This window comes from Eleutherodactylus coqui, chromosome 3 (genome assembly GCF_035609145.1).
Source record: "Eleutherodactylus coqui strain aEleCoq1 chromosome 3, aEleCoq1.hap1, whole genome shotgun sequence".
In the NCBI taxonomy this organism is placed as follows: domain Eukaryota; kingdom Metazoa; phylum Chordata; class Amphibia; order Anura; family Eleutherodactylidae; genus Eleutherodactylus; species Eleutherodactylus coqui.
In genome coordinates, this window is record NC_089839.1 from 203,363,376 (window position 1) to 203,384,213 (window position 20,838).

A 20,838-nucleotide genomic window follows, 5' to 3' on the forward strand; every position below is an offset into this window, starting at 1 on the left:
CTGCGCCTAGTGTGATGTAAGGTATATATCCTACACTGCGCCTAGTGTGATGTAAGGTATATATCCTACACTGCGCCTAGTGTGATGTAAGGTATATATCCTACACTGCGCCTAGTGTGATGTAAGGTATATATCCTACACTGCGCCTAGTGTGATGTAAGGTATATATCCTACACTGCGCCTAGTGTGATGTAAGGTATATATCCTACACTGCGCCTAGTGTGATGTAAGGTATATATCCTACACTGCGCCTAGTGTGATGTAAGGTATATATCCTACACTGCGCCTAGTGTGATGTAAGGTATATATCCTACACTGCGCCTAGTGTGATGTAAGGTATATATCCTACACTGCGCCTAGTGTGATGTAAGGTATATATCCTACACTGCGCCTAGTGTGATGTAAGGTATATATCCTACACTGCGCCTAGTGTGATGTAAGGTATATATCCTACACTGCGCCTAGTGTGATGTAAGGTATATATCCTACACTGCGCCTAGTGTGATGTAAGGTATATATCCTACACTGCGCCTAGTGTGATGTAAGGTATATATCCTACACTGCGCCTAGTGTGATGTAAGGTATATATCCTACACTGCGCCTAGTGTGATGTAAGGTATATATCCTACACTGCGCCTAGTGTGATGTAAGGTATATATCCTACACTGCGCCTAGTGTGATGTAAGGTATATATCCTACACTGCGCCTAGTGTGATGTAAGGTATATATCCTACACTGCGCCTAGTGTGATGTAAGGTATATATCCTACACTGCGCCTAGTGTGATGTAAGGTATATATCCTACACTGCGCCTAGTGTGATGTAAGGTATATATCCTACACTGCGCCTAGTGTGATGTAAGGTATATATCCTACACTGCGCCTAGTGTGATGTAAGGTATATATCCTACACTGCGCCTAGTGTGATGTAAGGTATATATCCTACACTGCGCCTAGTGTGATGTAAGGTATATATCCTACACTGCGCCTAGTGTGATGTAAGGTATATATCCTACACTGCGCCTAGTGTGATGTAAGGTATATATCCTACACTGCGCCTAGTGTGATGTAAGGTATATATCCTACACTGCGCCTAGTGTGATGTAAGGTATATATCCTACACTGCGCCTAGTGTGATGTAAGGTATATATCCTACACTGCGCCTAGTGTGATGTAAGGTATATATCCTACACTGCGCCTAGTGTGATGTAAGGTATATATCCTACACTGCGCCTAGTGTGATGTAAGGTATATATCCTACACTGCGCCTAGTGTGATGTAAGGTATATATCCTACACTGCGCCTAGTGTGATGTAAGGTATATATCCTACACTGCGCCTAGTGTGATGTAAGGTATATATCCTACACTGCGCCTAGTGTGATGTAAGGTATATATCCTACACTGCGCCTAGTGTGATGTAAGGTATATATCCTACACTGCGCCTAGTGTGATGTAAGGTATATATCCTACACTGCGCCTAGTGTGATGTAAGGTATATATCCTACACTGCGCCTAGTGTGATGTAAGGTATATATCCTACACTGCGCCTAGTGTGATGTAAGGTATATATCCTACACTGCGCCTAGTGTGATGTAAGGTATATATCCTACACTGCGCCTAGTGTGATGTAAGGTATATATCCTACACTGCGCCTAGTGTGATGTAAGGTATATATCCTACACTGCGCCTAGTGTGATGTAAGGTATATATCCTACACTGCGCCTAGTGTGATGTAAGGTATATATCCTACACTGCGCCTAGTGTGATGTAAGGTATATATCCTACACTGCGCCTAGTGTGATGTAAGGTATATATCCTACACTGCGCCTAGTGTGATGTAAGGTATATATCCTACACTGCGCCTAGTGTGATGTAAGGTATATATCCTACACTGCGCCTAGTGTGATGTAAGGTATATATCCTACACTGCGCCTAGTGTGATGTAAGGTATATATCCTACACTGCGCCTAGTGTGATGTAAGGTATATATCCTACACTGCGCCTAGTGTGATGTAAGGTATATATCCTACACTGCGCCTAGTGTGATGTAAGGTATATATCCTACACTGCGCCTAGTGTGATGTAAGGTATATATCCTACACTGCGCCTAGTGTGATGTAAGGTATATATCCTACACTGCGCCTAGTGTGATGTAAGGTATATATCCTACACTGCGCCTAGTGTGATGTAAGGTATATATCCTACACTGCGCCTAGTGTGATGTAAGGTATATATCCTACACTGCGCCTAGTGTGATGTAAGGTATATATCCTACACTGCGCCTAGTGTGATGTAAGGTATATATCCTACACTGCGCCTAGTGTGATGTAAGGTATATATCCTACACTGCGCCTAGTGTGATGTAAGGTATATATCCTACACTGCGCCTAGTGTGATGTAAGGTATATATCCTACACTGCGCCTAGTGTGATGTAAGGTATATATCCTACACTGCGCCTTGTGTGATGTAAGGTATATATCCTACACTGCGCCTTGTGTGATGTAAGGTATATATCCTACACTGCGCCTTGTGTAATTATGTATGTAGGTGCCCTATACCTCCCATATGACCCCTCATCTGTAGTATGAGCTGATCAGCCGTAGCCTTACTGCCAATGATGAGTGACCACCGCTGATTCGCTGGTCAGCAAAGTTTTACAAAAGTCCTGTTACTGAAATAAAATGAGTCATTTCTTATCAATTTTTATGTGCTGAACACGAATATGACCGTCAGAATGCAAAACTGGCTTTTTTTTTTTGTAATCTGCAATAATTGTCTACATCACGAAATGCGTGCCAATAGTAATAGGCCTCTGGGTAATACCTGTAAAGAATCAGGTCATAGACTGCGTCTTAGATCTCTTTGCCTGTGTCTTGTCCAGCTGTTCGGGAGCATCTCTGTGGAGTGTCCAGCAGTAGTTGGCTGGCGCGCTAGCGTCCAGCAGTAGTTGGCTGGCGCGCTAGCGTCCAGCAGTAGTTGGCTGGCGCGCTAGCGTCCAGCAGTAGTTGGCTGGCGCGCTAGCGTCCAGCAGTAGTTGGCTGGCGCGCTAGCGTCCAGCAGTAGTTGGCTGGCGCGCTAGCGTCCAGCAGTAGTTGGCTGGCGCGCTAGCGTCCAGCAGTAGTTGGCTGGCGCGCTAGCGTCCAGCAGTAGTTGGCTGGCGCGCTAGCGTCCAGCAGTAGTTGGCTGGCGCGCTAGCGTCCAGCAGTAGTTGGCTGGCGCGCTAGCGTCCAGCAGTAGTTGGCCGGCGCGCTAGCGTCCAGCAGTAGTTGGCCGGCGCGCTAGCGTCCAGCAGTAGTTGGCCGGCGCGCTAGCGTCCAGCAGTAGTTGGCCGGCGCGCTAGCGTCCAGCAGTAGTTGGCCGGCGCGCTAGCGTCCAGCAGTAGTTGGCCGGCGCGCTAGCGTCCAGCAGTAGTTGGCCGGCGCGCTAGCGTCCAGCAGTAGTTGGCCGGCGCGCTAGCGTCCAGCAGTAGTTGGCCGGCGCGCTAGCGTCCAGCAGTAGTTGGCCGGCGCGCTAGCGTCCAGCAGTAGTTGGCCGGCGCGCTAGCGTCCAGCAGTAGTTGGCCGGCGCGCTAGCGTCCAGCAGTAGTTGGCCGGCGCGCTAGCGTCCAGCAGTAGTTGGCCGGCGCGCTAGCGTCCAGCAGTAGTTGGCCGGCGCGCTAGCGTCCAGCAGTAGTTGGCCGGCGCGCTAGCGTCCAGCAGTAGTCGGCCGGCGCGCTAGTGTCTACTTACCAGATCTTTACCTCCCCTATCTTCTCCTAGTTACGGTACTAGTGGGGTGCCTAGGTACGCATGGCGCAGGGCTCCCTGATCTTCACCCACGCCACTGTCCCTTCCTGGAGATAGCCCTGATGGTGGACATGTCCAGGCCGCCAACTCTGACCCTACGCTTCCTAGGGGGGACAGGCAGGGACCGCCGTACCTATGCAAGTGACTACTACCCACTAATACTGACAGGAAAGGCAGATGACAAAACCAACACGAACAGTACAAACAGGACCCAGGCAGATGGTAAGGCCCTGGCTGATAACAGCAAGGTCTAGCGGACAAGCTGACAGAAGCAGGATACAAAACAAGGCAGACAAGCTAGCAGACTGAGGGAATGGCACAAAGTACCAGGACCGACACTCAGCAGCTCAGAGAAGTGTCCAGCAGCAGTTGGCCGGCGCGCTAGTGTCCAGCAGCAGTTGGCACTTACCAGGCTCCCTCCCGGAGGGACACACGTAGCCTCAACCAGAGCAGCGCTGGGCCTCCTCTAGATACCCCTAGGAGAGGGATGGCCAATAAACAGGAGAACAGGATACAAGGTTGTCATGGGTGATGCCACCATTCTGATATTCATTAGAATGACCCTCGGTGGTAAATAAATGAGCTGCAGACTTGTGTAACATACCTCAGGTCCCTGGGAACAGTCAGGGCTTGACAAAACTTTACTTGACATGAACTCAGTACAAGGATACAAGATGTCCATGCAGGCAAAACAGCAGTTGGCCGGCGCGCTAGCGTCCAGCGGCAGTTGGCCGGCGCGCTAGCGTCCAGCGGCAGTTGGCCGGCGCGCTAGCGTCCAGCGGCAGTTGGCCGGCGCGCTAGCGTCCAGCGGCAGTTGGCCGGCGCGCTAGCGTCCAGCGGCAGTTGGCCGGCGCGCTAGCGTCCAGCGGCAGTTGGCCGGCGCGCTAGCGTCCAGCGGCAGCCGGCCGGCGGCGCGCTAGTGGACCATTCTCCCTGGTTGCATTGTTGCGATACCTTGATGAAACGTTCGCCATGTTCATCACTCACCATACCACAGTTATCTGGGAAGAAATCCAGATGGGAATGAAGGAGGTGGATCTTTAGAGACATATTGCAGCCAAGTTACTGCATCAGCAGGTCTTGTTCCTTGTAGTTTTCTGCCCTAACATTCCCAAGAAAGTTAGTAGACACCAGGCGAAATATTCACATCACCCTGCAGCAAGTTGTTGAATCGGTCATCTTTGAAGAGCTCTTAAATCTGAGGACCCACAAAATCTTTGCCTCGCTGAGTCAAGGGAATTGTTCATGAAGGTATCAGAAAGCTGGCGGAGTCCAGTCCAAGGCTTCCACAAAGTTCTTCATCAAACCTAGTTTGTGAAGGGTTGTTAGCAGGATTCTGTGAGCCTCGACCAGAGCTGGGTGCTGGATATTCTTCTCTCCAGCTGCTACATTTTGTCTGCGAGTCCATTCCTTCCACAAGTAGTGCAGTGCCCTTGCTTGGCTATCCCACTGACATAAGAAACACATGTATTTTGTATATCCCATGGAACTGGTCTCAATGGAGAAGGAATGTTGGGGTAGAGTATTCTCGACTTCTTGTGCTTCGTTATCCCGCCGGAAAGAGGAGGAACCAAGCAGAAGTAAGTCATTTGTGTGGTTGCTTGGCTCTCTCCACGCCACGGGGACAGGATTGATGGTCTTTTGCTATTCAACCACTGTGAAAGCTGTGTCATACATGTGGCACAGCATATATGCCGGGCCCAAGGCTTGTCTTAGTCGCCAATCTTGCATCTGAAGTAAAGATGATATGCCGCCTTCACTTGGGAAGGGATACTTTTCTTCTGGTTGGCAAATGTCACTTCCCCACAAATATAGCAAAACTTGTCCACGGTATTAACGCACTTTCGAGGCCTTAGTCTTCTGTATTGTAACTAAATGGATCAAGTAACAGTTTTGTATAACAGTAGCTTAAACTGTATCCAACGAAGTCTGAAGTATTTTAAATGCTCAACCTTTCCGTCTTGGCTTTATATGTGGTGTACTGGTTATGTTGGGCTTAGGTGTGAGGTAATGAGCTCAGAAGCAGTGACTGGTCACATGATGCTGACATCACAGGTCCTGTAAGCACACGGCTGCTGTCTGGCTCAAACTGTAAGGCCGCCTGCAGACGAGCGGGTCGGATCCGGCAGCGAGAATTCTCGCCGCGCGATCCGACCCGAGCGCCTGCAGGGACGAGCGCGTACTCACCCGCGCCTGGCGGCCCCGGCTCTTTCATGTGCCGGCTGCCGCGCAGCCGGCGCATGCGCAGACCGGAGCCGGCGGCCGGGTGAGTGCATGCCCCGCAGAAAATTAGGACAGGCCGCGGTTTGTTTGCCGCGCGAGATTTCACGCGGCCAAACCGCGGCCGTCTGCATAGGAGTGCGTATTTTAATGCACTCCTATGCAAACTTTCAGCGGCAGAAATCCCGCGGCGGGATTTCCGCTCGTGTGCAGGCGGCCTAAGGATGTGGTTACATCCTACTGGATAAATTTACACGGTGAAACACAGAAAATGCACTATATGAAATATCTTCAAAACAGCCAACAAATTTCATGGTCATATTTGTGTTCAGCACACCAAGAAACTACAGATTAGGACTAGAGATGAGCGAATATACTTGTTTCGAGTAATTACTCGATCAAGCACCGCGATTTTTGAGTACTTCTGTACTCAGGGGAAAAGATTTGGGGGGCGGGGGGAGGCGTGGCGGAGCGGGGGTAGCAGCGGGGAACAGGGGGGAGCCCTCTCTCTTCCCCCCCCCCCCCCTCCCCCACTCCCCGCTGCAACCCCCCACTCACCCACGGCGCCCCCCAAATCTTTTCGCCCGAGTACGGAAGTACTCGAAAATCGCGGTGCTCGGGCGGAAAAGGGGCGTGGCCGAGTTGGTTCGCTCATCTCTAATTAGGACCTTTTTAAGTTGGTAACAATTTCATGTGTTGACCAGGGTTCCCCGGTGGCACCAGTGAGTGTTTTGTGTGTGTATATATGTATGTATGTTGTGTCTGTATGATGACGTCTGACCACCGTATAGGCCTTGTGGTTACTGGAGCCTGAAGCCCGTTCAGTGCTGCAGTTAGAGAAGAGGCCCATATTAATACTGTGATTATGCATGGCTGCTGATTGTCCATTTAGCCGCCATAGCCCGGTTGCAGTGACAGACATCTCTAGCTGCGGTCATCCCGGACCCTCTCCCCTCATCTCTATTCTTCTGTGCAGAGTCCATAATGGCTGAGCAGGTGCCAGAGACTATCAGCTTCCCTGCAGAGGAAGAGAAGATCCTGCAGCTCTGGAAGGACTTGGACTGTTTCCAAGAATGTCTTAAGCAGTCAAAGAATAAGCCCAGGTGAGAAATCCGGTACCCCTCTGTCCCTTCTCCAAACCCTCTTGTATATGGGGAGATTTGGGTGGTTTCTATATACACGGGTAGATATGGTGGGGCTTGTGTGTGTGTATATGTATATCTAGATATGGATATGAGATGAGTGGGATCTTCTGTTTTGAACGATGGGGAATTGTCTGTTGGGAGGTGGGCTTCCTTGTGAGTGGTGATGGCTCCTGGTTACTGCGGCACATTATACTCACTGGCCTGTCGCTCTGTCTCCAGGTACACTTTCTATGATGGACCTCCCTTTGCAACAGGCCTCCCACACTACGGGCACATCCTTGCTGGCACCATTAAGGACATCGTGACCAGGTTTGCTCACCAGAGTGGCTTTCATGTGGAGAGAAAGTTCGGCTGGGACTGTCACGGATTACCAGTGGTGAGTTGGTTTTCGTTCTCCCCTTGTCAGCTGATGATTAGAGTGGAGGTATAACCTGATGAGGTGTATTTCGGACATGTATACGTATGTTCAGACTAAACATTTATTCCCATAATGCACTAATTAATGACCTTCACTTGTCCTCCGCAGGAGTATGAAATTGACAAGACGCTGGGAATAAAAGGTCCAGAGGATGTCGCTAAAATGGGGATTGCAGAATACAACAAGCAGTGTCGTGGGATCGTCATGAGATACTCGCAGGACTGGGAGGTATGGGGGCGCTCCAGCGTGCTGATGACAGCATGGACAGATCTGGTTGGGTGAAGGGATGTATAGGGGGCACTGTGATGTGGTGAAGCATTACAGGACTGGTTTGTATGCAAGCCCTTTGTATATGGAGGTGACAGGGCAGGACGTGGTGCAGATGGTGGTCTCATGGGCTCGGTTGGAAAGGTCTGAGAAGCTATTGGGGTATGCTCTGTTGTGCTGTCCTCTACCCCTTCCCATAAACATGCACATGGGATAAGGGAGACAAGCCACTGCTAAGACCCTTCTGCCACCTTCCAGGCTTGGGCGAAACAGGATGGGTCTTGTAGAAGTCTGTGATTTCAGATCCTCCTTTTCCATCTCAAGTAGAGGGTCATTATATACATTGCATGATCAGTGGATAGTAGGGGGGATCCTCGTACATTCCATGGTCATCCGTTAATGAGGAGGGCTCTTCATACTTTACATGATCAGCATATAGTAGGGGGGAGTGTCCTCATATATTACATGGATTAGCGAATAATAGAGGGGTCCTTATACATCAATGGATAGTAGGGGGTGGTCTTCATATATGTAATACTTTTCAGTGAATAGACCCTCGTGCATGTCAATGTGTCTGCTGGATGCTGACTTTGCGCTGGGCTTGTTTTCATGCTCACGGCCTTCATAGCTGTGTATACGGTGCCTCCTTGCAGCAGCCGGTATACACATAACACGTTCTGCTCAAGGACTTGAGCTTTACAGTTTGTTTCAGGGATTGATCATCTTCAGCATATTTGTCATTCAACCTTCTCCTTCTTACAGATCACTGTGACGAGGTTGGGCCGATGGATTGACTTCAAGAACGACTATAAGACCCTGTACCCCTGGTTCATGGAGAGTGTGTGGTAGGTGTTGTGGTGCCACATGTCATGTACAAGTAACCGGCACTGCGGACCTTCTATTTTGCTTTTATCCCTCCCATCAGTGTTTGTGGTTAGTCCTGATGAGTTATCTAATAGGGCCCTGGGCCCCTGCTACACGCTGCTTTCCTGGCCCTTGGGTGTATCTTCTATTCACCAGGCAGTATGATGTAAGCAGTAATCTCTCCCTTCAGTCTGTGTCAGTAGAACTATATATAATAATTACTTCCCATACAGAGCAGCTGAAGAATACGTTTACTCCTTCGAATTTATAGTCAGTCATTGATTACTGATACATGAAGCTGGTGGGACACAAGGCTTATCTTCTGCAACATCTAAGGGGAGGGGACGGCACGGTGTTCCTTTTGGGACCTTATGCTCTCATTATATGGAGCATCTTAGGGAAGAAAGCAGAATCCTGCACTTTTCTTGTCATCCCAAAATTGACGTGGCATAACAGGTATATTGCTCAACAAGAAAGAAGTGGAAAATATGGCTCCTATAGCGTGTATATATAGCATTTAAAAAATCCTATTGGATGCAGAATGTTGGTGGATTTGGTGAGGATCTACGTACATTAACTATGCTTAAAGAAAGATTTCCATCTCGGCAGTTTATCACCTATCTACAAGATAGGGGATAACCTTCTGAACAGTGCTTGTCCGACCACTGGGCCCCCCCCCCACCGATCCGGAGAAATTGTCCCCGGCACGACCTGAAACTTTTACAATGGTCCCCATGCATGCATGCCACTGTTTCATTAACTTCAGTGGGAATTACCAGAGATGGTGGAGTTCAAGCGCTCAGCCAACTTTGGTGGTGCCATTTGAAGTCGGTGAAGTGCATGCATGGTCATTGCTGTCGACATTTTGGGACTACCGTGGGCCATTTGTCTGGATCAGTGGAGGTTTCAGCAGTGGGACCCCCACTGATTGGAAGTTATGCCTTATCCTTTAGATAGGGGATAACTTGCCAAGATGCAAATGCCCCTTTAAAACCTGAGTGTGTGAGCCTGGCTGTCCTCTCAGCCCTCACTGTGTTCTCATGTTGGTGGGTTTCGTGGTTGTTGCTCTCCTGTCTGATGTATGTAATTAGCTTGTTGCTCTTTGGCCCCACATTGCTGCAGCTTACATTGTTACGTGTGAGTGGGGAGGGTCTCATCCACCCACAATGCATGTAGGATTTCTAGCCCCAGAAGTAAGTGTGGGGATATGATTTCATACATGTCCCACTAGCTTTCCTATATCTGAACAAGGTTTGTAAGCGTTTGGCGCTCTTGCCGCCCCACAGGTTCTTATATCTGTTACTTGTTGATGTACCTTTTAAGGTTAGTGACTGTTAACTCTGAGAACACTTGGAATCGCACTTGATCCCCTTCTATGGACAGTTGTAGCCGTTCTGCATCTGTATCTTGTGATTTTGGGCACCCTCCTGGAGTTGTCCTGTTTCTCGGTTGTTAATTGGGGCCTGCTGTCAGCCTTGTACGGGATTGCTTATGATCTATTTGACAGATTTGTTGTTCTCATGGCAGATTTTTCTTCAGACGTTACTGTACTTTATAGCACTTCATGGTCACTTTGACCACTTGATTGCATGTTTGGCAAGTGGGTAAAACCATCAAACTATGCCCAGCAGGAGGCAGCACTTGCATGTGAAATGTAGTGTAATGACCACCGCTGGGCAAATCTCTATTGATCGTCTCCTGTCTTTGTGGCACAGGTGGGTGTTTAAGCAGCTCTATGATAAAGGCCTTGTGTACCGAGGTGTCAAAGTGATGCCCTACTCCACCGCCTGTAACACTCCGTTATCCAACTTCGAGTCCAACCAGAATTACAAGGCAAGTACTGCATGATTGTGAGGTTTGGGGCTTTTGGCACCTCTCTGACAACCCTCTACTTTCAGGATGTACAAGATCCCTCTGTGATCGTCACCTTCCCATTAGTTGAAGACCCGTCTGTATCCCTTGTGGCCTGGACGACCACCCCATGGACCCTGCCCAGCAACATGGCTCTTTGTGTTAATCCAGAACTGACCTACGTCCAGCTGAAAGGTGAGTGTCGCCGAAGATGGCGGGGTCAGAAGACACCAGCTGACTGATGAGGTCTTCCTTCCTTTACAGATAAGTCCAACGGCAATGTGTACATACTGATGGAGGCCCGACTGTCCTCTCTGTACAAGACTGATGCTCAATATACAATTCTGGACAGGTGAGTCAGCTCCTCCTTTCATTAAAGGCCTTATAGGCCCCATGGCAACCCTTGTTCTCAGGATTCTTCGGTGTTCTCACAGTCTATCTCTACATTAGGCTGCCTTCACACAGATAAGAAAATCGCGCATGTTTTGTGTATTGCGAGACGCACAAGGCTCGCACCAATGTGATCCCCATTCTTTTGCATGGGGTCATACACATGAGCGATGTTTTCCTGCATGGCGCTGCAATGCCATGCAGGAAACAAATTGCGGCATGTTTTATCTTTCTGCGTGCTCTCGCATCACAGCACCTATTGTCTTCAATGGGGCTGGGGGCAGCATCGCATTAAATGCAAGGCTGTTTTGATATAAAAACGTCTCGCATCCACAGGGAATTCACATGATGGGGAGCACAATAAGATTCACGGCCCCATATCACACTCGCCCATGTGAAGTTAGCCTTATGGCTCATTTATGCTGCAGAATATGGAAATACTAGTGAACCCCTGGTAACAGCAATGGCAGCTGAGGGGGGCTGCTCAAATGATCAGGGGGTGTCAAAACTGGGTAACCTCTGTGATGTCAGTGTAATATGCATCTTGATAACCCCTGTGATATATCTGTATAACACATGTGATGGTGACCTCTGTGATAAGCCTGCATAATAAAAGTGATGACAGAGATACTTTCCATGGTTAGATCTTTTTTGTGATATACCTGTGTGACACATGAGGGCGCCACTTAAGACTTGCCTGTGTGTAAGTCATGTGAGCGTGCCCCCCCCCTGTGTGTCATACTAGGCCGGCCTCTGCATCCTTCCCAGGGTAACACATGCAATGATGGTGGCCCTACCTCTGGTGACACCACCCCTGATGTTCTAGACTCGGTCATAGGGTGCCGTCCCGGCTTTTTGTGCGGTGAGACAATCTGCTTGTTCTTCTTTCTCAGATGTTTTTATCTTTGACAGCTGAAAGGGGTTCAGATAAATAGTAATGCTTTAGGGTTGTGTCTCTATTCCTGGTCGGCAGTGCGCTGCACATTTATTCTCTTAGCTGCAGTAATGGATCCATCTGATATTTCCTGTTTTCCAGATTTCCTGGCATCACCCTTAAAGGAAAACGCTATCAACCGTTATTTGACTACTTCGCCAAGGTAATAATGGTGCTTTCCTTGTGGCTATCCCTACAAAGAGACAAATGCCATTTCCTGTCACCTCCTTTTGTGTATCCCTTCTGTCCAAGTCCTGCACTGTAGGCCAGGAAAGTTAACCCTTTCCAGTCCACTGTCTGACGTCTGAAGACATTCTGATTGAAGGCTGTACAGCTCTGATGTCAAAAGACGTCCGGCAGGGTATTCTTACTGTATATTACTGGCCGCTTTGTTGTCGGGGCCTCTTCAGCATGTCTCATACCGCAGTACTAGCTTTAGCCAGCAGATGGTGCCATTGTATAATTGCAGAAAGAGAAAGCCCCCTAGGAAACACTGAATCCAAAACTGGATTGCAAAGGGTTAAACCTTGGTGCTAAGGAAGCAGGGGCTCTAGAAGCATACCCCTGATTGCTCTGCAAGATTTTCTTCAAGCTGCTGAAGTCTTGCAGAGTGACGGGTGTATTCTATATTTGCAGGGCTCCTTTAAGTGGGCGGCAAAACAGAATTAGAGTAGCTGCACTTTTAATTAACTTTTGACGTATCATAGAGACATGTCAAAACTATTGATAAGTGGGGGTCCTGCTGCTGAGACCTCTGTTGATCGCTGGAATGAGCAGGCTGCAGCCCTTACCTGAGAGTTGTGCCCCATTGGCTATCATCGCTGCTTTTTGGCTCCTTTCGGCAGGGGAAGATGGCCTCATAAAGGTGTATAGCACAGCACTTGGGTGAGTACAGCAGCCCTGTTCGTCAAGCTATCAACAGGGATCTAAACAGCAGGATCCCCACTGATCAATACTTTTGACACATCTATGTGGCATACTGAAAGTGCAGCTACTCTTTAAGGGCTCACTCACATGGGCTTATGTGGCCCGTGTAATATGCAATTCTAAAATCCCATTGATTTCTCTTGGGCCACTTACACCTGTCGTTTTATCACACGTGTGGAAAAAAAACCCTCATGTCCTATTTTGGTGCATATTGGGTGCCAGGATATGTTATGGGGATGTAACATACGCAGCAAATATGCATGTAGCATGTATATTTGCTGTGTACTGCGTATTACTGGTGCGGGCTCATAGATCACTCCCAATGCCTGGATCCTCCTGCAGGTAGCAGAGTGATTCCTGGAAAGACACAAGGGGGCGCCACAGGCAAGTAGCCTTCAGATCTGTGTTGCTTCTTATAGTGAATTCATTGGGAATGTTACTTTTCTTTGTGGTAGAGGAGCTCCACATCTTGGAGTGACTTACGGCTGCCTCTCTGTCATGGACATTGCTGTACTGACAGGAATGATGTCTGAGTCCAAATGCAAACACAAGGAACTTTTCAATCTGCTTTTTTTACAGGGTATAGTTATAAAGCCGGATCCAGCTCTGTATCCCACTTCTGGTGTCCTATATTGAAATAATATCGTAGTAGAATAGAAAGACATGGTTGCGCTACATGATGGTATAGGGCACAGGCCCCTGGGGGCCCCGGAACATGGATTTCAATTTTGTGTTGTGGCCCCTGTGAGAAAAAAAGTAAAACTCGATTGCAAAGTTGAAGAGTAGCATGTGAGAAGAAGAAATCCACCATCTACGTCTCTCTAAGTCCTGTGGGATCGCTGCTATGACTCAAGGAGGCCACTTCAAGTATGCCTTTCTTACTTCAGTCATAGCAGCGGTCCCACAGGACTTAGAGAGACGTAGAAGGTGGATTTCTTCTTCTCACATGCTACTCTTCAACTTTGCATTCGGGTTTTAGGGCCCTTTTACACTTACGATATCTTGCTGCATCACAGGAATCTGAATGATAATCGTTCAGTGTAAATGCCAGCAGCGACTGAACAACAAACTGTAGTTCGTCATGCAGGCATAAAGGTTAAATGATGATTGGCCTATATAAACAGGCAGTTCATCTATGAACGACTGCCTGTTTACTGTGAATGGAGACGGGTGATCAGTGTTCTCCGGCCCTCTCCTCCTCCATTCACTGAGTGATCCCAACTCCTGTGTGAAAGCACAGGAACAACAATTGCTCGGACAACTGTTGGGTGCCCAAAAAAAAAAAAAAAGGCCCCTTGTTCTATCTTTTACCAAAGTCGCAACACAAAACTGAAATTCCATGTTCCGGGGCCCATGCGCCATATCGTCATGCAGTGCATCCATGTACGCTATTGTAACTTTAATATAGGACACCAGTATTGAGCGCGCTGGATCCGGCTTTTTTGACTACATCCTGTATAGCTATCATCAAAAATACATCACAGTTATTCACCCGAGTATTCACAAAGTCAATCTGTATAAATTCATCCACAAGCCAAGCATCAGAGGCTTGAGTGGTAGCGTGGACACACGCCAACCGCTGCTGCTTTGTGAGCACTCTGGTGAATGAATCCTGATGTACCTTTTGATGAAAGTTATATAAAAGTGGATTGAAAAGTTTCTTGTGTTTTGCATTACTACATTTGGGCATGAAGATATGGACTTGCCGGATCCACTTGCAACACCACCTGACCTGAGGTATATCGTTTGCAGTGTATATGTGATTCCATGATGTTTGCATCGCTGCCATCTGGTTTCTCCTTATTGATGATGTACTCACCATATCGTTCTTCTTCCCAGGCTGCAGAGAGGGGAGCTTTTACTGTTGTGTGTGATAACTACGTCAAATCAGATGATGGCACAGGCGTGGTACACCAGGCCCCGTACTTTGGAGCGGTATGTACGAGGAATATTGAGATTGCAACTCTGTGCATATTTCCGTGCCTTGGGCCGTGTTCACACTGTGAAATCCGCATGGATTCTGCGTTATCTCTGTCCCTTTCATTTGAATCAAAATCGGTGTCAAAATGGTGACGTTTCTGCTTTTTATTTTTCTCTGCAATGCAGATGTCAAAACCCTGTTGTATGGATACAGCGCGGTTCCATGGATCTGTGGCAACTGTAGTGCAGATCTGCATCACACCTGCATCACAGTTAAAGGGAACCGGTCATCAAGTTTTCACGATACAATATATGATAAACCTTTAACAGCGCTGCTACTGAGATTTCCTTATCGCTGTTTGCTTCTGTAATTCATACCCCAGAACTATATCCTAATAAGTTGAAAAGTCAGATACTGCAGAAGAGTCAGATTTTTCCTTCAGCATACATCTGGCACGTCCCTGTTGTTGATTGGCAGGGTTTACTATGGCACCTCCGTGGGATTACAGCGAAGAAGAGAAATCCGTATGCATGCCAGTCAAGAACAGAGGTGTGTTGGAGCAGCACTGAGGGAAAAATCTGACTCTCTTCAACTCATTTTAATACAGCATGGGGAAGCTTAGAAAGCAGATTGTAAAGGTATCGGACATGTACTGCGAAACTGATTAGTGATAAGGAAATCTCATTAGCACTGTTAAAGGTTTATCATAGATTGCATTGTAAAAACTTGATGACTGTTTCCCTTTAAACAAACAGATTTATACCACGGATTTTTACACTGAGCGAGTAACGCTCACAACGTGTTCGAACGAATTTGAGCGATAATCGTTCAGTGTAAATTCAAAAAAATCGCTGACTTCTTGTCCCGTGTAAACGCTCCCTGGTCAGCGCTTCACATAGAAGGTGAAGCGCTGAGTGAGAAGCGGACGAGAAGCCCACGATCCAGTGTCAAGTCTTTCTGTGTAAACGCTCAGTGCTGACGACCTAAGCGGTGACATCCGCTCGCGTGCGGTTGTGTAAGCGACTGTTGGCCCAGGTAAAAGGGTGATGTATGTATGTTCTGCACTTCGACATCGCAGTACTTAGTATACGGGCCCTATCAGCAAAGTGCATGTAGATTTTTGCATCTTTACTGAGAAGTAGCTCCCTGACCTACTTTATTCCATGAAGTGTATGAAAGAAACCCTGATGGGTTGCGAAAGACTCCTGTGAGGTCTGTGTACAGACTCTTGGGAGGTTTCTTCTCTCACAGCTCTTGTAGCCACTTTAAGGTGTGTTTTTAGATGTACACAGAGGTTCCTCTAGTTACAATGGCTTTAGTTTATAAGATTATTTTACTTGTCTGTAGCAACTGTGACCTGTGAACATGCAGCTTGCAACCTGTGAATCAGCGCATTACATTTCCTCTACCGCCGGCTACCTGTGCACGGTTTTAGACTGTGTGTGACCGTTAACAACTGATGTTACTTGAAATACGTTATTTCACTGGCGCTGCTCTGATCTAATTAGATTGGCTGCTCTGTCAACTCACCCGGTGCATAAGTGATTGCTTGTACTAGTCAATACATCATTGCTGTCTCTGTTGCATACATAGAACGAAAAACAAATAGGGGTTGTCCAGTTGTAAATTACTGATGGTCTATCCATAGAATAGGCCATCAGTAGTATATCAACAGGGGTCTGCCACCCAGGACCCTCGCCAAGCGGCTGTTCTCTCTGGGCTAGTGCACCTGTGCACGGAGCTGATCTCTGGAGGAAGCGGACACCTTTGTTCCTATTGCAATGGCCAGACATGATATTGCGGGCCAAGTTCCTATTGAAATGAATAGGAATTTGACCTGCAATACCAAGCCTGACCACTGCAATGGGAACAGAGCTATATGCTTCCTGCAGAAATTGGCTAAGTGTATGAGCACACTGGCCCAGTGAACAGCTGATCAAGGGGGTCCTAGGTGACAGGTCCTCGACTAGCTACTATTAGTTGCTTCTTCTAAGGATAGGCCATTTATAGTTTCCAACTGGACAACCCCTTTAAGGGTGCATTCACACATCGTTTATTTGCTACAGATATTTTTGTATGAATATCATATCTAGACTAATATCGTGGTGACCTCTTCACCTACCCATCTATTTCCAGTGCTATTAGCCACGTCTGTTTCTGAGCACAGTCAGTGCCCGCGTTCCGTTATGTACACAAGTTACCACTACTCTCTCTTCCTTTCAGGATGACTACAGGGTCTGCATGAACTTTGGGATAATCCAGAAGGACTCTGTTCCAGTGTGCCCAGTCAATGCCTCCGGCTGCTTCTCCGAGGAAGTGACGGACTTCGCAGGACAATACGTCAAGGTTCGATTAAGTATGGGAGGAGAGCCCCAACCTCTCCTTGCTGATCCTCCTTCGTTTTACTTCTGGTCATCTTCTGTAAACCTTGCAGCAAGAGAAGGTTTACAGCAGATAAGAGCCTGATGCAAGGTGGGACTTTATAGTCTGCCCTTCACATAGCCTTCTCAATACACCTAATACACAGCAGATGTGGATGAGCAGTATGGGAATCTACATCCCCTACTCTGGACACTGTTTCCAGCAGCAGATTGTTCTCCAATCAACAAGCTGCTTCTGACTGATTGGTTTTATTATACTCCCAGCGTAAACACAGGATTATCCAGATCAGTCTATGTGCTCATGACCCTGCTGTAGGGGTGAACCACATAGATCCGTAGCCCCTCGCAGCCGGACACCCATGGGCCCAGTTAGGTGTTTTTTTTTTTTGTTTTTTTTTTGTTAATGTAACTTTGCTGAATAGTCTCCATGGTTATTTACTAAATGTAACGGGAATACATGGTAGCCCAAAAATAGATATATGATGTTTGTGTACGCATCATGGATGTCGGATGCAACATAAGTAGTGCCCATTTCACGCTCGCTGTTTGTTCGCGCATAAACAGTTTTCAGCAGGGAGCATCACGTGCAGAACATGGCAGCAAACTGGTTGAGTTTATAACAAAGTGCGGTATGTGCATTTGTTTTCACTCACCCACAATTACTCGGAGGTTAAATGCCTTAGGCTGGGTTCACACGGGGTGTATTCCCGGCGGAAATCCCACGGTTTCGCCGCAGCAAAAACCGCGAGATGTCCGCCGGCAGAACCGCCGCAGAAAAACCTGCGGCGGCTTTGAAGCGGCCCGGCCGCTCGGTTTTGCGCTGCGGCCGGCGCTCCCATAGAGGAGAGCGCGGGTGCGGCGGACAGAAAAGATAGACATGCTGCATATTCCAACCTGACTTACCGCAGCGGATTTGCCGTCCCGTGTGGACGAGATTTCTGAGAAATCTCGTCCACATGGCTGGCTAATCCCGAGATTAGCGGCCGCGGGCGGATTTGCCGTGGCAAATCTGCCCTGTGTGAACCCAGCCTTATTAGGGTTCACACAGGGTGGATTTGCCGCGGCAATTCCATGCGGAATTTCGCTGCGGCAAATCCACCCGTGGCCGCTAATCTCGGGATTAGCCAGCCATGTAAACGAGATTTCTCAGAAATCTCGTCCACACGGGACGGCCAATCCACTGTGGTAAGTAAGGCTGGAACGGCCGCGGTTGCGGTTTCAGGATATGCAGCATGTCTATTTATCTTTTCTTTCCGCCGCAGCCGCGCTCTCCTCTATGGGAGCGCCGGCCGCAGCGGAAAAACGAGCGTCCGGGCCGCTTCAAAGCCGCCGCAGGTTTTTCCGCGGTGATTCTCCTGGTGGAAATCTTGCGGTTTTTGCTGCGGCCTAACCGCGGGAGTTCCGCCGAGAATACGCCCCGTGTGAACCCAGCCTTATGGCTGCAAAGTTTGGGAACCACGGACCATCACAAATAATAATCAATAGTGTGATGTGACAGGAAGCATGCAGTCAGACCGAGGACTGTCCACGCTGATGCCAACGACACGTTTGCAGGCTGAGCTGGATTGCTCACCCGCCCAGTCCAGAATCGCAAAGGCATTTGCCTGGCAGATTGGACATAAGCCGAATGGAAATACTTTTGGTACGTACATAGCCGCGCCCTGTTAAAGATCATATATATAATTTTAGGACACCCAGTATAATGTCAGTAGGAGTGCAGAATCAGTCAGGGTTTACTTGTATTGTAGTGTGTAACCATGGAGACATATGTCTGTATAGTAGATGTAGAGACAAAAAGGTAAGAGATTGGTAAAAATACCATTTTCAAATCTGCTTGATTTGTTTGATGCATTGAAGGAATAAAAAAAAATGTTACAAAGATGAAGATCGCCATCAAACACGTAGGGTACACACATTTAAGGTCCAGGTGCAACGTGGGGTATATGGATGTAAGGTCCAGGCACAGTAGAAGGTATGCGCATGTACGGTCCGGGCACAATGTTTATTATTTGCGAGTTTGCTTGATTTGTTAGATAGATTGAAAATATTAAATAAACCATTGCAATTGTTGAGATGGCCCTACAGCATTTGGGGGACACATGTATAAAGCATGTGCATGTAAGGTGTAGGCACAGCCTAGGATACATGCTTGTAAGGTATATGCGTGTAAAGTCTGGGCACAGTGTAAGCGGCACACATGTAGTTCCAGCATGGCGTGTGCGGTCCAGGGCCCGGCGTAGGGCACTTCTGCATTTGTTTTTTGTAGTCAAATGAGGAATTGATTCAAACACAAGGAGACTGCTAAATCTTTCACATCTACTTCTCTTGGGCAAAAAGCAGAGTGTGCCATGGCTCTTATATACTCGGTATAATGAGACTGGATAGGACTAAAATCCAGCTGCTTGTTGACGGTTTCCAGATAGTTTAAGTTTTTAGTTTTTTGGGTTTTGTTTTTTTCTGTGCTGCTTAAAGGGGAAAAAATTAACATGGCAAAATGTCAGTAAACCTGCCCCACCAGGTGTCTTGGATAGTTTTTGCCCTCCGGTGACATTAAATTGTATATTTCTGATCTAAGGATGCTGATAAGGACATTATAAAGATGCTGAAGGAGCGCAGCCGCCTGGTGCACAGCAGCACGTACACGCACAGTTACCCCTTCTGCTGGAGGTGAGTCTTTGCCCCTGCAGGGGTACTACTGATACTTCCTCCTCCATGGCCATGCGTGTGTAACCTGCGCTCTCTCCTCAGGTCGGAGACGCCACTTATATACAAAGCCGTCCCCAGCTGGTTTGTCAGGGTTGAACACATGGTGGACAAACTGCTGCAGAACAACAGTCAGTGTTATTGGTAAGGAGGCTCCGTGGCCACAACATCATGGCTGCAACTGACGGGGAAACTTGTGTGGGTTACATGGCAGCGATATTTGGTGTATATTTTGTGCTCAATCTGTAATGAGGAGCGGTGGAGGCACCATTGTAGGGGGCTCATGTCATGTCTGTACATCCGTGGGCTACCTCTTAACTTCTAGGGAAGTAGAAAGCAGCAGGTCTAGTGGTCAGTAGGAAAGTATCCTAGAGGACAGCCGTTCTTACTTGTCCTGGGATGTCACTGGTACACAGGGCAGCTCTGCCCCCACTGACTCATGGAACGGTGAAGTCATTTCCTATATTATATGAAGCTAGTGTGAACAGCACACATGTAAGGCATACAAAGAATGACCATTGCATTAGGAACAGCTGGCGCATGACATCTTGTGATCAGTAACATAGTACCACGTGACAGCCGCTTCTGCTCTCATATAATGTGCTGAGCGCTCCTTTCACAGCAGTAGGCAACATTTAACAGTCGTGGGTAAACATGGTGACTTGCGTGGCTTTGACCGCGGGCAGATTGTTGGTGACCAGAGCTGTGGTGGCAGTATTTCTGAAACAGTCGCACTTGTTGGCTGTTCCTGAACCACAGAGTGCTGCCTGAACCATGGACAGACATCAGACAGAAGATCACACAGCGGCTGGCTACATGTGGTTGATCCCAGAGGGGAAGCTGAGACAAATTTTTGCAATGACCATGCAGCGTACCTTGCGTCAACTGGAGTTCAGTAGCTGAAGACTGACAAGGGTACCCTGATGACCTCAGGCCATCGCCAACACCTGGTATGGGGCCAGGAAGGACATCCATGGACACATGACAGAAGGTTGTCTGGAGTGACAAGTCTAGTTTCCTGCTCAATCATAT

At 48.0% G+C, this 20,838-nt stretch overlaps 1 protein-coding gene and 1 non-coding gene across 2 annotated transcripts in view; both read left to right on the top strand.

Moving 5' to 3' along the window:
- Positions 1-20,838, top strand: part of IARS1 (isoleucyl-tRNA synthetase 1) — a 53,567-nt gene that overhangs the window by 15,176 nt on the left and 17,553 nt on the right. Inside the window, exons 2-13 of the mRNA XM_066596821.1 lie at positions 6,982-7,108; positions 7,370-7,526; positions 7,677-7,796; positions 8,598-8,680; positions 10,415-10,532; positions 10,598-10,745; positions 10,815-10,902; positions 11,977-12,037; positions 14,641-14,736; positions 16,946-17,068; positions 19,679-19,770; positions 19,852-19,950. Coding sequence (XP_066452918.1) covers positions 6,990-7,108; positions 7,370-7,526; positions 7,677-7,796; positions 8,598-8,680; positions 10,415-10,532; positions 10,598-10,745; positions 10,815-10,902; positions 11,977-12,037; positions 14,641-14,736; positions 16,946-17,068; positions 19,679-19,770; positions 19,852-19,950 — 1,304 coding nt within the window. The 5' untranslated portion in view covers positions 6,982-6,989. The remainder of the gene's footprint in view (positions 1-6,981; positions 7,109-7,369; positions 7,527-7,676; positions 7,797-8,597; positions 8,681-10,414; positions 10,533-10,597; positions 10,746-10,814; positions 10,903-11,976; positions 12,038-14,640; positions 14,737-16,945; positions 17,069-19,678; positions 19,771-19,851; positions 19,951-20,838) is intronic.
- On the top strand, positions 6,797-6,925 carry LOC136622695 (small nucleolar RNA SNORA84). Its single transcript, XR_010791886.1, has one exon. It is a non-coding gene; the product is annotated as a small nucleolar RNA SNORA84 (small nucleolar RNA).